Source organism: Dysidea avara, chromosome 4 (genome assembly GCF_963678975.1).
Source record: "Dysidea avara chromosome 4, odDysAvar1.4, whole genome shotgun sequence".
In the NCBI taxonomy this organism is placed as follows: Eukaryota; Metazoa; Porifera; class Demospongiae; order Dictyoceratida; family Dysideidae; genus Dysidea; species Dysidea avara.
In genome coordinates, this window is record NC_089275.1 from 27,301,977 (window position 1) to 27,324,528 (window position 22,552).

Below are 22,552 nucleotides of genomic sequence, written 5' to 3' on the forward strand. Positions count from 1 at the left end.
TCACTACAATGTGACTGTTAGGCATGAGGCTATTATGCTCCAAAAATTGAGCATTATGCTTTTGAGTAGTGCTCAAAAAATCACCTATTTTGCTTTGGAGAATTACCCATTATTCCCAAAATTATGCCACCATAATTGGCTAATAATACCAGTTTATTGCTGTATCAGACAATTTTCATTGATGTTTAGGCCACTCCAAATAAATTCTCTGTTTCCCGTCCTTGACTCAAGCATATTTGCATGCGGGCGGGCGGTCCATTTCCATTATTTCATTATAAGATTGGCAGTTTTTCAAGCCATTATTTGCCTGGCACAACCATAAAAAGCTGCATAAAAGGATGCTTAAGCTTTATCCTTCCTTTTTAAGTTGCAAAAATAACACAAGCGTGAAGTGTGGGCCAACTTGATAGCACTGCTGACACCGTTTCGAGATGGCTTTTACTGAGCCTGTCAGTATGCAAGAATGACCGGAAAATAATGGAAAAATACGGAATAATGGAAGTTTTAGAGCTGACAGTAACCAGATGCGGGCGGTGGACGGGAAACAGAGAATTTATTTGGAGTGGCCTTAAGCTTCAAATAGTCTTGAATTCTTTAGCTGGTTGCTGTATTAGAGTATTCATGTCAACGTGCATGACTGCTTTATTAGAGTAAATAATATTCAGTGACTGTTCTATTAGAGTTTCTGACTGCTCTATTAGAGTATCTCGATCTTTTCTAACGGAATGTGCAGTCTGTAGATTTTCCTACTGTTAAAGCTTTATAATCACCTCAAAATGCTAGCATAATTCCTGATTCCCACACATACCCATTATGCTTGAAATTATGTCGGCATAATCGCCGCATCCCTAGTGACTGTTCTATTAGAAAGTATATATCAATCTAAGGAGATATAACTTGTAGGGACCCGTCGATTTCGCCAGCAAAATATTTGGCATAATGGTTGGGTAAAAGCAATGAGTAAAATGCTGGCATAATAGGTGCAATTTTTGTGAAGTGGACATAAACATTTCACAAAAGATCGAGATACTCTAATAGAACAGTCAGACACGCTAAAATATCGACAATGCATAGCTAATTGTTACAGGAACAACAAGTGACAATCGAGATACCCTAATAAAACAGTTACACATGTTAAGCAATATTGGCTGGCTTCTTGCTTTACATGTTAGAAGTAATTTCTGATCGAGATACTCTAATAGAACAGTCACTTTAAAGCGAAACTGTAGCTTTGCACTTGGAAATATTCAATTAACAAAGATCAGTGCTGAGCAAAATTTATAATTCTTGAGAAAATTATGGAGCATAATAGGTGAAAAATAAAAGAATTGCTGGAAAGAAAAATAGGTAGAAAAAAAGCAAAATAGACTGGTCCCTAGATATAAGAGGGGGAGAAACCATCGTTATTGATGATGAAAAAGGCATGAACAATACAAAATAAATAAAGTGTGGTGTGTCCTTGGACTCATGCAGCCACATTATCTACATATGGCAAATGCCAAATATGGGTGTGGCAAGGAAATTACAATAAAAAAACTAATTGTTTGTCCATTCTGGACAATCTCTCACCAGAAATATCTTGATTGATTGATTTGATTTTTATTAATTTGTGAAAATTCGTACAGGGAAGAGTAAAAGGCTAAAGAGCCTATAAGAACACCCCATCTTCCTGGATGCTGAGATTGCAATCCCTGCTGCTTCGTCAAGGAGCTTTCTACAGTGTGACTTTGAGATTAACTGATCAAAGAGATTCATAGTGCTGTTAATGATGATGCATGATAAATAAAATAGTGGCCCAGAACACTAAGCTAAGCGATCTAATTCGGATAAGATTTGGCTCTTTAGACTGTTTGCAGTCTCTCGCAGACTCAAGGTTTGGAAAGGTATCCAGAGGACTAGTTAACTCCGGTAGTGCCACTGAATTAAATGTTTAATTGAAGTATAGGTGACAATGTCAGGACGGTAAGGAGTAATCATTAAAGATAATGGAATGGTACCTTGCCACTTTCACATCTCAGATCAAAGGAGCCGACAGTGCTACATTCATATGTAGCCCAGCTAGCCGGGCTATATACGAAATGTAGCCAGGCTACAACTGGGCAGTGATTATATAGACGTTGATGCCAAAATTTAGATCTCCTCTTGCTAGATTTCTCAAAAGCATTTGATACAGTATCTCATAACTGTTTACTATCCACTAGGGTATCAATGGTCAAATATTTAATTGGATTAAAGATTTTCTGCTTGACAGGAAACAGCAAGTCGTTCTTGGAAATGTGCACAGCTCATCTTGCAGTGTGGTATCTGGTGTTCCCCAAGGCTCTGTTCTGGGTCCTCTCCTGTTCATAATATACATTAATGACCTACCTATTTCTATATCCTCCAAGATTTGTTTGTATGCTGATGATGTAATAATTTACAGAGCTATCCTTTCAGGTGAAGATGCTTCAATGTTGCAAGAAGACTTAAATAAACTAGTCAACTGGGCTGCAACCTAGTTTATGTCTCTCAACCTTAACAAATGCGAACACCTAGTCATAACTAGCAAAAAACAACCTTTATCAACTACGTACAAGATCGGGGACTACCCCATTTGCGAAGTTACCTCAGCAAAATATTTAGGAGTTACAATAAGCCAAAATATTTCTTGGTCTAAACATATTGACATTTATCACTTGTAAAGCAAATTCTATTCTAGCTTTTTTGCAAAGAAACCTTAGCCAGTGCTCACTTTGTGTCAAATCTTTAGCTTATTTTACATATGTTAGACCGGTGTTGGAGTATGCCTCTGTTGTGTGGTCACCATTCACACAATCTAATATAGACAATATTGAAATGGTACAACGTATGGCTGCTAGATTGTTTTTAATGATTATTATAGATATTCTAGTGTAACTAACATGCTCAACCACTTAAAATGGGAATTCCTTGAACACAGAAGAACTAAGTCCAACATTATCATGTTCTACAAAATCATCAACAATATTGTTTCAGCTGACTTTTACAATTATCTTCATAGAAACTTTACCAGGACAAGAAGTCATCAAATGAGATTTATGACTATTTCGGCTAAAGCCACTCCAAATAAATTCTCTGTTTCCCATCCACCGCCCACATCTAGTTACTGTCAGCTCTAAATATTCCATTATTCCGTATTCTTCCATTACTTTCTGGTTATTTTTACATACTGAGAGGCTCACTTGATCAGTGTCAGCTCACATGTCAGCAGTGCTATTCAGTTGGCACAAACTTCACATTTGTACTATTTTTGCAACTCGAAAAAGGAAGGAACAAGCTTAAGCATGTTTTTATGCAGCTTTATATGGTTGTGCCAGGCAAATAATGGCTTGAAAAGCTGCCAATCTTATAATGAAATAATTGAATGGACCGCCCGCCCGCGTGCAAATATGCTTGGGTCCAGGACGGGAAACAGAGAATTTATTTGGAGTGGCCTAAAAGAAACACCTACTATCACTCCTTCTTTCCCACAGCTATTCGACTATGGAACTCTCTGTCTGAATGAACAGTTAATTCTTTTTTTGTAGCAATTAAATCTCCAAACTTACATTCATTTATTAAGTGTACGTTAACTTGATATGCACTACGCTCATATTTGAGTCTTGCATAACAAAAAAATTAAAATCCCAAATCGATTAATGCTCACGTGATTACGATGCACGACTTGGATTTCGCCATGAAAAACACTCAGATGGAGAGCATTTTGTTATCCTCGCCATCCTACGAGTTGAAAAACGTTGGGCTAAGGTGAGTACGAGTGCTATAGCTTATTCACCGATCGTTTCCGCACGTTTTCGATTACGGACACGCCCCCACCGCGAAGCTGCACGGAGCAACCCGGCACTCCACAAGCAAGCTTACCTATCTAGGCCTTTAGTGAACTGTAACAAAATATTTGGTCCGGGTGCATAAACGGTCCGGCCGGACCAAATATGTTCGACATAAATGGTCCGGCCGGACCATCTATGACGACATAAATGGTCCTACCCGAACATAAATGATCCGGGTTACCAAACTAAACTGCAACGACTATTTGCCACCGTACAGTCGACAAGAATAGCTATATACACCAATTATAGGTTAGCCTCATCTCTTTGAAGCGGTGCCTTCAAAGAAATCTCGCAAAATCTCTCAGCATGCTGACATAAACTAAATCCAATAGATATCTCAGTACTGCTTAGTTAGCTCAAATAGCAGACAGAGTTGGAGTGTATAGACTGTATAACTGGTTGTTGCGGCCGTATCTTGTTGGTATAGGGAGTCTGGTAGTTAGCTTATACAGCATATCCGGCTAAGGAGCAAGATTCGATACGACGCAGTCGCGTGCCGGCGTTCAATTTACTGACTGAGGATCCGCGGCTATACTGCAGCTACAGCAGGACTATATACTAGCTCTAACGAACACGAAAGGCTCAGAGATCAAGTTTAGAGTGAATAATCTGCAACTTGAAGTGGCGCAAGTTGCTTGCTTCCAGTGATGGCTCATAATACTGATAAGGAGGATAACCATTTCGAGGACGAATTGGAAACTGACACACTAGAAGATGTTTATGTTTATGTGACAAGGAAGCAGTATAGAGGAGGCCTTACTCAAAATCAGAAGCGAATTGTAAGAAGAAAGGCAGCAAACTTTTGTGTGGTTGATGGAGAATTGGTGTTTAGAAAAAAACATAAAGGAAAGGATGAGGTGTGGCTATAGTGCACATACATGCATGTATATGTAGCCATATCATTTCTTAATTTGCATGTTCAGGTGCAACAAGTTCGATACATTAGAGAAAGAAAGGAACAGCTTAGGATTGTACAAGCTTGTCATGGAGATCAGACCTCTGGCCATCTTGGATACAGGAAGACACTGGCAAGAATTACTGAGAGGTTTATGTGGAAAGGGGTATCTAAGGATGCTAAAGAAATTGTAAGATGCACTCTGCATGAGCATGTAATACAAATGTGATGCCATATCTTGTACGGAATGCATAGGTGCAACGATGTGATATTTGCCAGCATGTGAACAGAAAGCTAGAAACTATTGCCCCTGCACTGAATCCTGTACCAGTCAAGGCTCCCTGGTATCATCTAGGCGTAGATTTTGTTGGCCCAATTGCATATCAGTCTCCAGCAGGTATGTATACAGTAAAAGCATGCAATGGCTCTGTAAAGATTAATGGTGAGATCTGTGGCAAACATATTATATTAATATAGTGACCATCACTAAAATATAATATAGCTATTGGCATTCACTTGTCACAGGTATCACCATGCACTTACTTTTCACAGTGCATGCATGAATCAGCATCAATTATTATTATTTATTCTGTAAAAATTGCACACATTTTTTGCAGGAAATCGCTATATTTTAACAGTTATTGACTACTTCACAAAGTGGGCAGAGGCCATAGCTACCCCGGACAAAAGTGCATTTCAAGTAGCTAATTCTCTATTTAAGGTATCTATATACGTAGCTTTATGTAAATGATATCTATTTATATATCTGTGTTTTATTATAGATTTTCATGAGGATGGGAATTCCTAGAGTCATCACAACAGATCAGGGAACAGAATTTAACAACCACCTTGATAAACGAATGATGTCATTGCTCCAGATTGATCACAGATTAACAACTGCTTATCATCCGCAGGTATAATTTTCTTGCATTGGTGTCCGTAGCAATTATACAACTACATTGTTATTATATCATATACAGATTGTCGATTAAGTATATATATTTCCCTTAGGCCAATGGCTTGGTTGAACGATTTAACCAGACACTACAGAACATGATTGTGAAATTTATTGATCATAAGAAAGAGCAATGGGAAGACTTTTTGGATACATGTGTTTATAGCTATAATACCTCCAAACAAGAATCTACACAATACTCACCATTTGAACTCATGTTTGCACGAAAGCCAGTGCTACCGGTTGACATTAATACCGAAAAGAAAGATCCTGATGTATTGTTAACGGATTTTTGCAAAGCAGAAGATCCTTCTCTACTTAATGAGCTTCATCATGCTAAGCAAGCAACACTTAATGCTGCAAAGGCTAACATTCTGAAAGCACAACAAAGACAAAAAGAACAGTATGATAAGAGAAACTATAAGCCAGGTATGTAATATATATCTAAAGATACGCCAGTTCAATTTCTTTATGTAGGAGCTTATGCTGTAGGAGCCAAAATGCTTATTAGAGATAATAAAAGGAAGAAAAGGAAGGGAGGAAAACTGGATTACAGATGGCTTGGTCCTTATGAAATTGTAAAATCACTAGGAAAAGGTCTCTACAGTTTAAAAGGAGTTGAAAATCCTGAAAAGGTCATTGAAAGAGTGCATGGCACTCGTCTCAAGCCTTATATGTCTCCAATACAGCCAATACCTCCTAAAGTAAGTTAACTGAATATTTGACATTACTTCTACCTTGGTTACCTCTTCTGTTTATGTTTAGAGTCCAACTGCAGTAGATGCATCTACCAGTTCTGGTACATCATATTCCGATTCATCAAGCAAAAATCAAAAATTTAAGGATTGTGAAGGTATTTATTTATATAATACATTCAGTTAAGGATGTACACCCTGTCTTGCTAATACTGTATGCATAATTGTGTGTATCTGCATAAATTATGTGTATAGATAAATTTATAAGTTATTTGTTTGTAGTAAACCGACTGCAAGATCAACAAATGAAATCTGACAGTACTGCAAGAAATTCTAATTCACCTGTGCCACTTCCTTCATTAAGCCAAGGAATAAGCAAGGAGCACTCTGATGGTATATGTGTATATTTATTGAATTATACTTCAAGGTGTGCACATCGTACTTATTTCATTTAGTTGTACAGGATAGCCAGGAAGTTAACAGTATAATTCAAGCTAGCACACCTCTTTGTATGGAAGAGTTTGTTCCTGAACTACTTCCAAGTGGCACTCGAATTTCACCAATTTGTGGGACTAAGAAAGGAGATACACAGCTTAGTGCTACACCTAAATCACCTGGTAGGTGTTTCAACAAATGTCTGTATTATTTTGATTCATCACAAATTACAGAGAATAGAATTGTAGATGCAATTTTTGATTCGCCTAAAGGAGTTACTAAATGTAAAAGATTACTGCAGTTTTCTAGTCCTGATAAGAATTGTCCTGATCTTGTGAAACCACAGAGGAAGCGCAAATTGCTGAAAGATGTTTTTAAAACTGTAAGTTTGGCATATTCATCTGCATAATGGTGCTGCTACATGTGGCACATTGTACAGAATGAGAGTGCTTGCAAGAAGGTAAAGAGTGATCCAGTGAAGGAGATTCATAAGAATGACTGTGAGATGGATACAGGATCCACTAATAATGCAGAGGTATAATAACAATGCTATACAGTAGTTATACAGCTATACATTATGCTACATGGAGCACATGTATAATGAATATATGTTATGTATGTATGCACAAAATATTATCATGTGTTTTATTCCTCAAGAAACAGCTTACTAAGATTTGGAATGGAAAACCATGTCATGTTGTTAAAGCAAGGATAGGTAGAAATGCAGTTCACCACGGAAGTTTCCACAGCCTAAAACCAAATCAAGATGTAAATGATGAGGTTCATTAATGTCTGACATGTATGTGCTTATTTAAATGTATTAAATTCCAAAGATAATCCATACATACCTTGAACTGTTATCAAATATCCAAGGAAATACTTTTGCCATGATTTCTCAGACACTATCTTGCATACTCAGCCATACCTCTGCTGGGAAGCATTCACACCTATTGTCTAAGGTACAGTTACAATGACGGTTAGTAACATTTTGCACACAATAACAAAGTAATTAAGCTATGTATAATTATTGCAATGAGAGTTGTTCCCTTGGTTGCTAGGAATCATTGAGCACGTATAAGTACATTGGAGGATGCTACAACCAAGGTAGTAACCATTGGATTCTCATTGTAAGTCTGCTCATCAGTAACATTGTCATCTGTTACGCTATTATGTTTTTAGGCTATGGACTTGGAGCAGAAAAGCTTTTATTATCTTGATCCCTATGGACCTTCACGGTCAAGCCGTGGTGCATTTGCTGCTGTAAAGTTAGTTAGTTACATGGCAAATAAGTTTTTTGGCATACATTTTACTTGAAAATGTGACTTCAATTGCTGAACACCTGTTTATACAGGAATTACTTCAAGAGAAGGGGTGAAATATTAGGAAAGGACCATTTAGACATCACTAAGTTTGAGTTGAAGCAGCTGAAGAGAAAGATTCAGTATGATACCTCCAACTGTGGTGTATACTGCATGAAGGTATAATCATAAAATCATTATAAGTATAGCATTATAGTTTTTTGTTAGATGGCTGAGCAGCTGTTTCTATCAGGAAGCATTGAAGAAAATAGCCTGTGCAGAATGAATACTACACAAGCACGGATTGATATAGGTGTTGCATTGCTTTCATACTCAGGTACTATAGTACATAATGACCTCTAGCTACAAACGAATGTGCCTGCATTATGGTATTTGATATACACATTCTATAGTTGATATGACCGAAAGGTGTATAATGTGTGGTGCAGGGGAACAAAGTATAAGTCACCCACAATATGTTGATTGGGTAAGACTAATACACAATAATATTTGCACATTTTAATGTATTTTTACAGGTACGATGTGATAAATGTAAGCAATGGTCACACATCATCTGTACCAACCTGAAGCCTGAAGAGGCCAAGAATGTAAAAACTTTTTCATGCCACGAATGCTCCCAGGACATTCACCAGATTAATGACTTTGAATAATTGCAACCATGCCATGTATCTTTATAGCTACAGTGCTTTAGCATTATAATCTTATTTTAATAGCAAAATTCACCTGTGGAAAATTGTAACAGAATTAGCTACGTAGCAAGATATGAGTAACTATACCTAACATAGCTACAGTTAATTATTATTAGCTGTGCCAGAATATAGCTACACTGCATGTTAATTCGAAAATATGAACTTCATACACTGTAGATAACACCTGTGGCAACTTGTATGAATCTCATACATGTAGCTATGATTTGTATGATCTTCATGCAAGTTGGCACAGGAGTCATCCACTCGAATTAACAGTGTAATTATTCTAATCACGAATTGTTCTGGAATAGAAACTACAGTATAGTACACCATAGTTGTTTATGCTAGCAAAGAGACGTTCTACTATAGGGTCGGCTATATTATGCTCAGTCCAGGTACTGGTATTGATATAGCTTTCTTGTAGCAAAGCCACGGCATCAGGCATGCGTTTGTGGACGCTTAGTTACGGTGGCAGAGGGATCAGTCCCTGGTGGCACAGTGGCGGAATACTTGAGGTAGGGAGTGCCGTTATGGCCGGCTAATGAAAGACTGGAGGCGGACCATTTATGTTCAGGCCGGACCATTTTTGCACAGACATGTATGGTCCGGGGGGACCAGTTATGCATGCACAAATGGTCCGGCCGGACCATTTATGACAGCATAAATGGTCCGGCCGGACCGTTTTTGCCCGGACCATCGGTCCCTGGTGGCACAGTGGCGGAATACTTGAGGTAGGGAGTGCCGTTATGGCCGGCTAATGAAAGACTGGAGGCGGACCATTTATGTTCAGGCCGGACCATTTTTGCACAGACATGTATGGTCCGGGGGGACCAGTTATGCATGCACAAATGGTCCGGCCGGACCATTTATGACAGCATAAATGGTCCGGCCGGACCGTTTTTGCCCGGACCATCGGTGCGTTGACAGAACTCATTTAAAAAAAAAATTATTATTATATAGTCTATATATATATATATATTGTTTTTTCCCCGGGGCTAGATGTACTGCTCTTGCCACCACCCCCAGCACTAGGCCGGTGTTAAAGTGTTGGACAGCTGGTAATATCACCAATCAAACAAGGCCAACGGACTCCAAGGTGAAGCGACCTTCGGAGTAGGCCAGATCAATATATGATGTTGATGGACTGTGATTTGAAGAGTGATAACCCCTCAAGCACATCACTAAAGATCTTAAAAGCGAAAAGCAAAGCCTACATCGCAGCCAGAATAAGCATTTGCTGTAATTAATGCTATGTTTCTCAGCCAACATAGAAGCAAGCTTCCTAAACACTGTTGTAGCAATGGGCCCCATGTCACCAGTAGCTGCAAACACCAATGGTGAAAAGCAAGCTCTCTCAACCTGTCTAACATGCTCATCATATGCCCATCGTTTCTCATGTTCATAAAGTTGATAACATCTGGACAATTGGGAACGAAAATAGGAGCGTGCAAAAGGGTTAAACACCTGGACATCGAAAAATGCATGCTGCCTATTTCGACCCCAAAAGTCCCTGGTGACAACATCAAGATGGGCACCATCTTCTCTATTGGCAGTAACAAATTGCAATGGCTTGCATTCAACAGGCTGGAGAGCAGGCTCAACACCAACATCACAGCATACTTCACTCAACAGACTTGCAGTTAAATCCCTGACTTCATTGTGGCAGACAGATGGAAACCCATCACAGGGACAAGTAAAGGCATGCTCCACACAAAAAGGTTTACCACAAACACATGTCTGAGGCAAGTTAACAGGTTGCCATCCAAATTTTAAACACAGAGCATCACGAAACTCCCTCATACTTTTTCCATAAACGATTCAATAGCACTGATTAAAAGATTAAACTCTCATAACCGAAATTTTCCGTGGTCTCTCTAGGATATATCCGTTAATCATAGCCAAACATGAACAAAACTTACTAGCTGCTGACCCATAATCAAAACTTTTAGGTATGCATATACTCAGTGGCTGCACTCATGTTGGCTTGGGTGATTGATCGCCCTGTACAGGCGCCCTAATAAGTGTTACATACTAGCTATAACATGGGGCATTCAGGTTTTACCTGATATGTATACTCTCTGCCCTCGGGCTTGTGGCCCTTGGGCAGTCGGGCATACATATCAGGCAAAGCCCTCATTCCCATGTTACAACTATTACTTATGAAATTAGTTTCTGCTTATTGCCTTGCTCTATACTCATCATATAGTGGTGGGTTGAAGGTTCCTGAAGGCCCTTAGCTAGCATGACTCAATAAATCCAATCTTAGCATGTGTAAAAATTAAAAAAATATAATTATATTATATAGGTCCAGTAGTCCAATTTAGTGTTCCAGTCCAGTCTAGTGATTAGTTACACCTAATCTAACCCAGACCTTAACCCTAACCTAACAGGTAAAAACCATACATTCCCTTATCCTAGTTGTGTGTCTTAGAGCACTACTCCTAAACCCAAGAGTGCTGTTCCTATTCCCAGGAGCACTTTCTTAATCCTAGGGGCACTGTTTCTAATCATAGGGGAGTGGCAAAAAAAACTTTTTTTTTACAATTACTATGATGAGGTGGTGTTTGCTGTATGCATATTTCCATGATTATCCAAACAGTTAAAGTAAAGAGAGGGCTTGACAATGTGTGACAAAGTGCCAGTAAACAGGAAAACTTTACGGATTTCTGACCAATTAGTGGGGCCTGGGGAAATCTCTCCCATGGAAATCTTTGAAGCACAAGTGTGCCAAGATTGAATCAGGAAGTGATTTTAGAGAAATGGAAGTAATTTAGCAAAACAGCAATTTAAGCTGAAGAGACAATATTTAAAAATAAGAACTACAATTGCATACATGCAAGCGTGGATTTTAAGGTAATTCAATTTTGTAGTGAACTGTAAAAAAGAAAATTAAAACTAGTTGGATTGTAAGGCAAATTTATTCAAAGAGTAGACTACGAAATTGCAAAGTTTTGAAAATGGCTATCTCAAGATTGGACCTTAAGGTACATTAAATCAAATCACTGTAGTAAATTGTAAACGAGTAAAGATGTACAACACATAAGTATATATAACTTTGAGTTTATACTTTTCTGTGGTGCAGATGGATATTTTTGTCTAAGTTTTACAACTAGCCAAAAGCCATTTACAACTAGCTTTATGACCACAACTAGCTCCCTTTTTCTAGCCCTTGTCCTAGGGGCATTGTTCCTAATCCTAGGAGCACTGTTCCTAATCCTACAACTGTATTTCTTAAACTATATGGATGAATTCCTAATGTTTATACAAGTGACCGACTGAATAAATGTTTGCACCATGACCAGTGACCGGCTAAATATCCAGCAAAATTGTTAAAAATACACACATAGTCAAATGCACATAACAAAGTCAGTCTTCATCTTCTGCTGCATACTACTATAGAAAAAAAACAATTCAAAAGGAAGCTTCAGAGAGGCCCAGTTTTTATTTTTATACCAATTTCTTCTTAACAACTGAAAGACTCTTCTCCAGTAAATAATACACACATTGCAAATTTAAACTACAAAAACAATCACAAGAAGTCAATTGGATTATTCAAATCTGTATAGTGTTCATTATTATTGTTCTAATGGAGAGGCAGGTGCCCCTCAGTAAAAGCACGGTCAGCAGCTGGTACATGGCACACAGGCATGCTTGGATCGAGAATGCGATCTGCTGATACACATTATAGAGGAACAAAACAAGGAGAGCCCCAAACTACAACAATGGAGCCAGCCCATAACCATAGAATACAGGGAACTACATACCGCCAGATGTGTAAAATACAAGGAGTGTAAAACTTTCATGTTCCATCATAAGCACAGCATTTCTCCATTTCGTGTTTTCAGAAGGTAGCAGCGATGTAGTAGAGTGGGCTGCAAAATATTTAAATACCATACATCATTAGGTGTGATAGTAGTAAATTATTAAACATTTCAGAAGCCCTAGCATCTACATTGGCAGGGGCATTTGAGGCAAATGCCCTTCCTTTGTGGAGAAACCATGCATACTTCTTCTGATTGAAATACTAAACCTTATCAGGCTAAAATGATGCATACAACTCATGAAAAATATGCCATTCATTGTAAACTCGCCTGAAACCAAAGTCTAAACAGCTGTCAAACTGTCACCCAGCACCTTTGTGTGCACTAAAAATAGTTATCGTTTTGCTGGTGATTAAGACATTTATAGCCTTTTTAAGCAGTTCTTTAGACTTCACAACCATCTGCAAAAGCCAAAGTGGCAAAAATCAACAGCGAGATGCTACTATGAGGTGATTATTTGCTGCTTATAATAAATACAGCAACTAACAATGGAATCTGCTCTCCCGAACCACTTACACTGTACTTAGCTTGTGTGTGCCCCTCACCTTGCCAACTCCTGGATCCGCCCCTTATCTACTTGTGCATCATCATCTTGAATGGCTGAACAGTGATGCATTATCTCTCCAGATAAAGGATGCAGCATACCTCACAATGGTTAAACCACAAATGGAACATTCGTCAGCTCAGCTGTGTGGGACCCGTACTATAATTCACACATCTAAAAATTAGAAAAGGTACAACATTGTGCAGCCCAATGGATTTATTACGACTATTAGCTCAGTCTTGGTAATGTTAGGTGAATTATCCCGGCCATCTCTTGAGATCCGTTGTAAGATTTCTAGATTACAAGTCGTACACAAAACAGCTTGTGATCTCTATTCCATCATATTATTTACTGCCAATGAGAACAAGCAGATCATACCTCCCATTACATTTCATCATATTGTCTTTGTCTATAAGGTCATATCAGAACAGTTATTTCTCCAAAGAATGGAACATCTTGCCACTAAAATATTATTGAAACCTCTGATTCTGATTTATAATTGGCTTGTGTATTAGTGTAACTTTCTTTCTTCTTTTTCCTGAGCATACCAGGAGGGCTGACTGCTCAGTAAGCTGGACAATTTTGGGATATGCAATTACAAAAAAGAAGTGATAGCTATCTTATCCAAAACAACCAACTTGATTGTCTGTGAAGACATTAAGGGTGTAGCCCCCAAAGAGGCAGGGTGAAAAAAAGATGTGAAATCAAAGGTGCATGGCGGCCAAGAACTGTCTACAATATAGCATTTTTAATCTCGCCGCAGTAGCTATGACAGAATCAATCATACAAGCAACAGTCATAACATTTCAACATTACAGAACTATGTCCAGCTTAGTGCTTCTAATATTCATCATCATTCCCTACTGTACAGCTAGCTACCTAAAATAGATCTATCTTAATCTATATGTACAAACACCATTAAACACAAACTCTACAACTTCATGTGGGATTATTTCATACAGCAATTTAATGATGCTAATGTTCATATAGTTTCCATCACGTTTGTCCTTGCTGCCACTGTTCAACAGCTTCACCATCAAGTCATATTGTGACTAATAATACTTAGGCCACTCCAAATAAATTCTCTGTTTCCCGTCCTGGACTCAAGCATATTTGCATGCGGGCGGGCGGTTCATTTCCGTTATTCAATATAAGATTGGCAGCTTTTCAAGCCATTGTTTGCCTTGCCCAATCATAAAAAGCTGCATAAAAGGATGCTTGAGCTTGTTCCTTCCTTTTGAGGTTGCAAAAATAGCACAAACGTGAAGTTTGTGCAGACTTGATAGCACTGCTGACACGTGAGCTGACATGGTTTCAAATGAGCCTGTCAGTTTGCAACAATAACCGGAAAATAATGGAAGAATACGGAATAATGGAATATAACAGAGCTGACAGTAACTAGATGCGGGCGGTGGACGGGAAACAGAGAATTTATTTGGAGTGGCCTTAGCTATAGCTAATTAATTTTGTTTATGTAGCTAGTGAGTCACTGCCCCACTGGCAACACTTGCCAGTGCCAGTGGCTTTCAGTATAACTTTATGTACTGAAAAACTTATAAATAAATAAAAATAAAATGGCATAGTATCTAGTGATCAATCAGGCGGTTCGCGCGTTATCATCAGGTAATTATCTGGCTTTAAAGGTGTGTTATATTCAGGTAACTATGATACCTGATAACTGGTAGCGCGCCCCAGTGTACTCATTGTAGAGGTTATTCGTATACTTAGTATGCTGAAACGGCGTACATAACGGATTGTAGCTGGCTCTCTGGCTGTCTAGTAGGGATGTGAGATGTCAATACGAATAGCTGAATGAATATGTTCCTGGCTGGATAGTTACCAAGTTGCCTGCTTGAGTCCTGGTGCGTAAAATGATCGCCAGATGGCGTGCTATAAAAATGAAAACTTATCAGTCATGCATGTGCATGATGTGTCATGTATTTTGATGTACTTGACATCCTCAGTTCTGAGGTTTGTGCATAACTAAATATTGGTGAGTCAGGAATTGAATAGGCTTTCGTTATGGAGATAATGCACGTTTCTTCACTACTATGCACACGGGCAGAGGTGGGGGATAAGTGGAGAACATTACCAGTTCTAATCCCCACTACTTGATGGTCTTGCTATCCCCTACTATTCCCGTGGACTTTTACTGGGGTATAAGTGGGAATTCGGCATGGAAAATGGCCCACAACTCAGTCTTCAGTTTTAATACCAGATGGCGTAGCTAGCTACCACTAAAGAAATTTTCAGTCTTCATGCTTGGCTTGGAACTACATTACTCAACATGTCTTTTAACAGCTTGCTTTTGCACAAGATCTAGTAGACAGCACGTGAGCCTTGCAGAAAGTGATAGAACTTAATGTGGGAAATTCAAGGATAAATCTCCTGAAAGTAAAGACTGAGAGTGTTAAAGCTCAACAAGATAACAGCTGTGATTAAATGCCCCACTACCTGGGGCATGGTTGGCGGTTGATTCCCCCACCTCTGTTCGTGTTCATAGTAGTGGGGCAAAGCATTGATAGGTGCATAATGTCTATGTACTGATTCAATCCTCAGTGCACCAAGGATTAGTACATTATCTTCATGACCAGTAAGTTCCCTGCAGTGTTACAATGCTGTAATCAGTATGTGGTTGTGTATTTAAGAGACTGCGGAATTGATGACTGTTAGCTATACAAGGGGGTGGTACTCCAAAGTATTGTGTACTATGTCTATATGATCTTCATTATTAGTCAAAGTGCAAAATGGGCCTTGACATTAAAAGGACGCTTAACTCTTAATTAGCCAAATTCTCATAAAACTCACATTAACATTGTATATCTAACACGTATGTACTTGATAGTTGTCCTTTGAGCTACTACAAAAGTTCTTTTTGACATTGGCTTCGACCTAGGATGAAGATCAGACTACACAATACATTGTAGTGTCACTCAGCTGTGAGCTGCAGCACTCTTAAATTTGTACATGAGATTAGCTATTGTAACTGTACCTTGTGCACAAACAAGTATCTTCCATAGAGGCCTTCATCTAGTCATGGGGGAGGGGGGGAAAAGGAAGGTTTTATGAGAGTGGGGGGCAAAGGAAAGTTTTATGAGAGTGGGGGAGGGCAGTAGTGTAAAGTTACCATGTATACACACATGCCATTTACGTAGGTCTGGGGGACATGCTCATCAGAAATTTTTATATTTTAGACTCTTGGAATGCTTTTGGTGCATCCTCAGGTACCTGAGAATAACATGCCATTGTGTTTTGTTGCTCCTGGTGCATTCTCAAGTATCTGAGAATAACTTGCCACTCCAGGTGATTTTTGCATTTTAGGTGCATTCTCAGGTACACACTGCTCCAGGAAATGTTTTATATTTTAGACTTTCTCAGATTGCTTCTGATACATTCTGAGGCACTTTGATTTAAACTATTGAAGGAGGGGGGGGAGTTTGTCAAGGGGGGTGGGGGCAGGGGTGGATCCATGAGTGGCAAGGGGAGGGGTACAAACAGGCTAAGTAAGGTGCTGGGTAACAGTTTTATTTATTTATTATTCACTATCCCCCTAGGAACCCACTACTGAAAGCCTGTGTAGCAGCTCATTTGATTTTGATTTAAGGTGAGTTTGTAATAAATGATCATAATATGGATACAGTGTACTTCTTAAGTGATCAATTGATTTTGGCCTGAGAAACTTTAGCAATTCTGAATCATTTAAAAGATACATGACTCCTCCACAAAGGGAAGGAGAAGGATGCATTTTCCCCAAATGCCCCATGCATTGGTTGGGAGGGGGGAGAGCTCACAATCTTTTTGTAATAGCATTTAGACTCTAGTACTAAACTTTCAGACCTTATTGGCTTAAAACCCTTCTATTCTGAATTAGGTACAAGCTACTGAAACCTTATTATTTTGTATACAAATGAAATTATAAATTTTCGCTTTCAAAATTAGTCATTGTGTTTACATGTAATTCTGTTGTTACATCAATAAACAATAAAAAACAACCATAGAGAACTGTTTCTATGATTACTAGACTAAAGTGTGTGGTCAGAGTGGATATTAATAGTAAATATTATTCCCCATATGTATATAGCATATACCTTTTGAAGATGGTGATGTGTGTGAAAACAGAAAATGTGGGCACGTATATTGGCCTACATTTTTGTACTTTCATCACTCTTAACATTATACATATTATTCTATTCCAATAATATATGACCTGGTGTGTAGTTTGTGCCCACGTGCATTATTTTTGCATCAGGGGTACAGTCATATATAGAAATAAAATTACTTGTACAAGAACATAGTAAGTATATTATATAGTAGCACATTATTCAATTTAAGGAGTCCAGGGAGGTGATTCTAAAGTGATATTGTAGCATGGAAAGGATTGTTGATAATTTATTATATATTGAAATTTTGTGAGTATTGTAGTCCCAAGTCCCAGCCCTACATCTAACATTTTTGAAATTTCCTTCAAAAATTTCTATACGTGCGATAGACCTTGGTAATGAGTAGGAGTCATATTCCTTGCTTGAAATAGAGAGCTTGCTTGAAATAGAGAGCTTGTGCCATGTAAATTAACATCCATGACCTTCCAAATTATATGTAAACAGTCCATTGCGCCATGTAATCTGTATAGAATTTCTATAGCATGCTGAATATGTTTTATTGATGTGACCTGCATTTCTAGCATGCTAGATGCACAAGGGGGTGTCATGTAAGGAAGTGCTGCAGATGTAGATCTGCAACCATGGTCAAAGTCTTAACCAAGTGAAATTTCTCATTGTCAATGACTTGTGACTTGCAGTGCTTATTGTGTTTGACCTGTGGCTTAATTGTTTCTTGACCACTGTTTATTTTATAATTTTGTATGCCTGCCTTTGCAACATAGTATAACAACTTCTTGGTGCGTGCTACCAACAACTGTGAGAAAAACATCTTTGTAATCACAGTGAAATGTCTGCTGATGCTTAAACCTTGAAGCATCTTCTTGGAGATCCTTACATCTTGTGAGCTATGTATAATTCCATAAACTTGATTCCAGTTACGTATAGTTTGGGTCTAAAACTCTATTTCATCGATCATTGACCCACTATTTTATAGTCTTGACTGTTGACTTTAGAGTTTGACCACGGTCACAGATCTACAACCTGAGTGGCACCCCCTTGATGCATTTGCAATGCAAGTGGACTACTTGAAAATGAATCATCATTGGGCTGCACAGTTTGTTACTAATAATACATGGTGAAAAGAACAGTATTACTTATTACTAATAGTTAGACACCAAGACCAAGGAAGAACAAAGTAATTTAGTAACTTCAAAGACTAGAGGCAGTAGCATCCCAAGTGCAGTATAACAGTGCTACCGAAGGACTACTAGATTAGCAGTTTGTCTTTGTGTTGTAATTGTTTATCATGTACAAAATTGCTTGAGGGCATGCATGTGACTAAGTGGACATGTGTAGGTGACTAAGTGGACATGTGTAGGTGACTAAGTGATTTAGTAATCCTCTAAATGAGCTATGATGTTGCATGTGTGGTGGTCAGATGACCTGACCATTTCAAATATAACTGACACAACAAGTGTAACTTATCATAGAAGATGTGCCCAAACAATTTAAAGAGCAGTGATACTGTGTCAGAAAGTGTTCTTGAGTCCTGCTATGCTAGAAGCAATTTAAAATTCAGCTCTATCATCTATGGCTGTTCAGTCATTTGTTGTATAATCAGTATAAATAACTGTCTACACTAGCTATGTTGCTAGTAAGGAAGTATTATACTAAGAACAATTTTAGTAACAACAGTTAATGAGTGATAACAAACGTTGATATAATACAATTGCTCTGATGACACACGATAATAACTACGAAAGCCAACTAACTGTTACAAAACACAAAATCAGTATTTATATGTAATTATCAATAAATGCCACGTGATAGTTCTAGAGAGTTCCGTAATTATGTCAGTCACTACACAATAATTGTTACTCAATTGACACCTGTCACACATGATACTTCTATCAGTCAGTAGCTGATGATGTTAAACACACTATGTGCTGCCAATGATTGTGAGCAGCACAGAAGTTATTCAATAAGTAGCAACCATGCTATATGCTTTTAAATACTACCAACAGCAATTGTAAAAACATACATGATGCCCTGCAGCTGTGGGATGAATCAAAACTGTTAACATAAATAGGAAACCGTGGCTATGATTCTGCATGTTTAAAGTAGCGGCTTCTACACTTTTGTTTTTTCTAGTCAACAAAAATAAGTCTGTTTTCAGTGAGTGTGTGCACGCTGCTGAAATCCTTATTGTGGGCCTGATAACACAACAGCTGTTGGTGATGTGGCTAATATCAGTACCCCTTTTGGGAATTTGTAGACAAGACAAGGTGAGGGAATTTCCTCGCCTTGCTTTTGTTGTAATTGTGGTTCCAACAGCTCCAGATTTGCACACCTGGCCTAAATGACTAAACAGTTAAAGTTAATTTGGTTGTCATCATTTGTGATCATATGCCACATGCCATACATTTTGGGTTGCGTATTGGAGGATGAATTAGCAGAACTGTACATTCCATGGTCACCGTACACATACAAATTTTCAAGGAATGTAATTTTTGTGGATTTTGCAGTTGCTTTGCTTTCTGCGACATTTTCATCCTTGAAAATTAACGATTATCAAGTTTAGCTCTATGCTTTCTAATAGATAACCTCAGTGAGAAACGACTGATCCTCAAAAATAAAACCACAAAAATCCTGAAATTCTTTGATCCCGAAAATTACATGCTGTACTTAAAAAATTTGCACGTATATGGTGGTATATTATTTGGTCATTCGCATTAAGAAAAGTGCTGTATCCGAACAATGAAACATCCAGACCATTTGCCTTAGAACATTTAGAAACTACCTAAAATCGATATACTGTATTATACACAAACAGGTAGAATGTACCCACAAACATGAATCTGTCTTTCATGTTAAATGATAAGTACAGTAAATTTACATCACAACAGACCATTTAGCTAGTTTAAATCAGGTGTTTTAGTAACTTGTCATGCACAAATGCTGTATACATCACTGTCAAAGTAGTACCAGTCTTTAATAAATAGCATGATGGTATAAACTCAGATTACTACAAGATGTTGCCGGATATAAGCATAATGAATAGGAGATGTATGCAAATTGTGTGTATAGAATCATCAGTTCTAAAAACCTATTTCATAAACATGTTATAGAGAAATCTATTAGATAGCCCTCATGCAGTGTTCATTTATTTATTTATTATGAGCCACTTGATCAGCCCTGCCCCATGGTTTTTCTTGTAAGCTGCTTCTCTTCCCAAGCTCACAAGTGATATAACGCAAAGTATCCTGATAATTAACGTACTGGTTTTCCAGATCACTTTACGGGTGAAGTTGGGGCCACCCAACTGTCCTCATTAACTAGTAACAAATCATTTTGCTGTTTGATTATCAATTAGCAGTGAAACCTGTTAATAATGTTAGTAATAGACACTTAATAATATGTGGACACCTGTAAAATCAGGAGTCTGCATGGACATTTAGTAATGGTGTCAAAGTATCCCTTAGCATATACTGTAAATCGACCATGATAAAGAGGAAGCTTTCAACCATCTTTATTGCAATGTTATACTTCACCATATTAATTCTAAAAGAAAGCTAAACTAATATAGCACCATTGCTTACTTTTGCTTAGCTTTTTGTTGTGCAAGAAACATGTTTATATGTTATAAAATATTTTCCAGTTTTTCTTCCACAACATACTCCAACATTTATACCTTCAATCTTTCTACACAAATTGTAATCATTGATATACCAATAGCCAGTATAATAACAAAATATTGTAGCTGTATACAAATGTTGGTATCATGAAAATCGTAATAGGTTGTAATTTCAAGCTAGAAAACAAAGAGCAATTTTCAGAAATTTATCAGGTATGGATGGTATACTGGTACATAGGTAGGTGCAGTCAAGCCCAAATATCCCATCAAAAAGTTTTAATGCACTATCTACAAAGACTTTCACAGGACTAGTAACCTGTAGAAGGTTGTACCATGTCTCGCAAGTGAAGGTATGGGCACCTGAAGTCCCATATGGACTTTTACCCACTATATGATACATGCATGGACAGTTGGCATTTGCTTCCCCAGTTTACCAGATACCCATCTGCTTCCCCAGTGACACCAGGCTGCCAGGTCCCCACTAAGCAGCTGAGCAGACTGGAGTAATGTGAGTAAAGTTTCTTGCTCAAGGAAACACCAAAATATCAATTGGTGTAACCAGTCATCGAACCTAGAACCTTAATTTTCCATTACCAGGCTGATGCTCTAGCCACTTGGCCTGGTAATACACACACACACACACACACACACACACACACACACACACACACACACACACACACACACACACACACGCACGCACACGCACACGCACGCACACACACGCTCACTCTATCTAACAGGCATGCAGGTAAGGCTCTTCCCATTATTTACTCTTGATATATTAGTGAAAAACTATGTACATTTAGTGAGTTCAAACTCTTAATTATGCACTCATACTGTTGAATAGACAAGATTACAGTTTGTATGTGCCTCTAATATACAAGACTGAGAATGTGGTGTACATGTATATTGCTAATGATGCATGATAGTTGAAAAGGTACTTGAGCAAACTTAGCGTGAGTTCAGTAGTCCATTCTAGTAATCCAGCCCAGTATTCTAGTTCAGTAATCCAAAAGTCCAGTCAAGTGAATGGATATACATCTGAAATTTTTATATTTGCATGTTGTAAGATCTACATGACAAGTACTGAGTTTCATTACAAAAGTTTAATATCAAAAGCAAATGCTGAGTTGGGAGTTGTGGTTAATTGGTGTGACTACAGTTGCACCATATAGGAATTAGACCACAACTCCACAGTAGTTTGTGTACACGTGGCCACAATAGATTAGTCACCTTGCTGTCCCAAACTCTGTGGGAAATGTATATACTAAAAAATTAAACCATACTATCTTTGGAGTACCTAGTCTGATGTACATGACATTGTCTGCATGGAGGCACTTCTTATAAACTGACTTTATTCCATTTTAGGATGTGTAAGACAGTCATCAGCCAGTATATGCCATTTGTTCACCAAGAGAAATTGGCTGGCATGCATATAACCTGAAACTTTTGTGAAAAAATATTGAAGTAAAAACTTGGTATAAGGGTAGAAATATTAACTAATTCCTTAGATCCCATGCAACTTACTTTTTGTAAAGTTAGCTAACTAGAAATGGGGGTTACTATTCAGTGGACTGGACTACTGGACTGGAACACTGGACTGGACTACTGGAC

General features: G+C 38.1%; 1 protein-coding gene across 1 annotated transcript; it reads left to right on the forward strand.

Annotated features, from left to right (window-relative positions):
* Positions 1-4,495: 4,495 nt before the first annotated feature.
* Positions 4,496-8,908, forward strand: LOC136253713 (uncharacterized). Its single transcript, XM_066046370.1, has 20 exons — positions 4,496-4,705; positions 4,772-4,933; positions 4,999-5,140; positions 5,361-5,464; positions 5,526-5,657; positions 5,755-6,127; positions 6,176-6,402; positions 6,464-6,551; positions 6,676-6,786; positions 6,849-7,010; positions 7,062-7,210; positions 7,268-7,363; positions 7,486-7,608; positions 7,662-7,787; positions 7,887-7,955; positions 8,008-8,093; positions 8,180-8,306; positions 8,355-8,463; positions 8,540-8,613; positions 8,663-8,908. Exons 1-20 carry the CDS (start codon positions 4,496-4,498, stop codon positions 8,795-8,797), a joined length of 2,805 nt encoding a protein of 934 aa, XP_065902442.1. The 3' UTR covers positions 8,798-8,908.
* The last annotated feature ends 13,644 nt before the right edge of the window (positions 8,909-22,552 follow it).

Coding starts and splice junctions, on each gene's coding strand:
- LOC136253713 (XM_066046370.1), top strand. CDS start 4,496: ATGGCTCATAATACTGATAAGGAGGATAACCATTTCGAGGACGAATTG. Junction 4,934..4,998: donor CTAAGGATGCTAAAGAAATT/GTAAGATGCACT, acceptor CGGAATGCATAG/GTGCAACGATGTGATATTTG. Junction 7,211..7,267: donor TGAAAGATGTTTTTAAAACT/GTAAGTTTGGCA, acceptor CACATTGTACAG/AATGAGAGTGCTTGCAAGAA.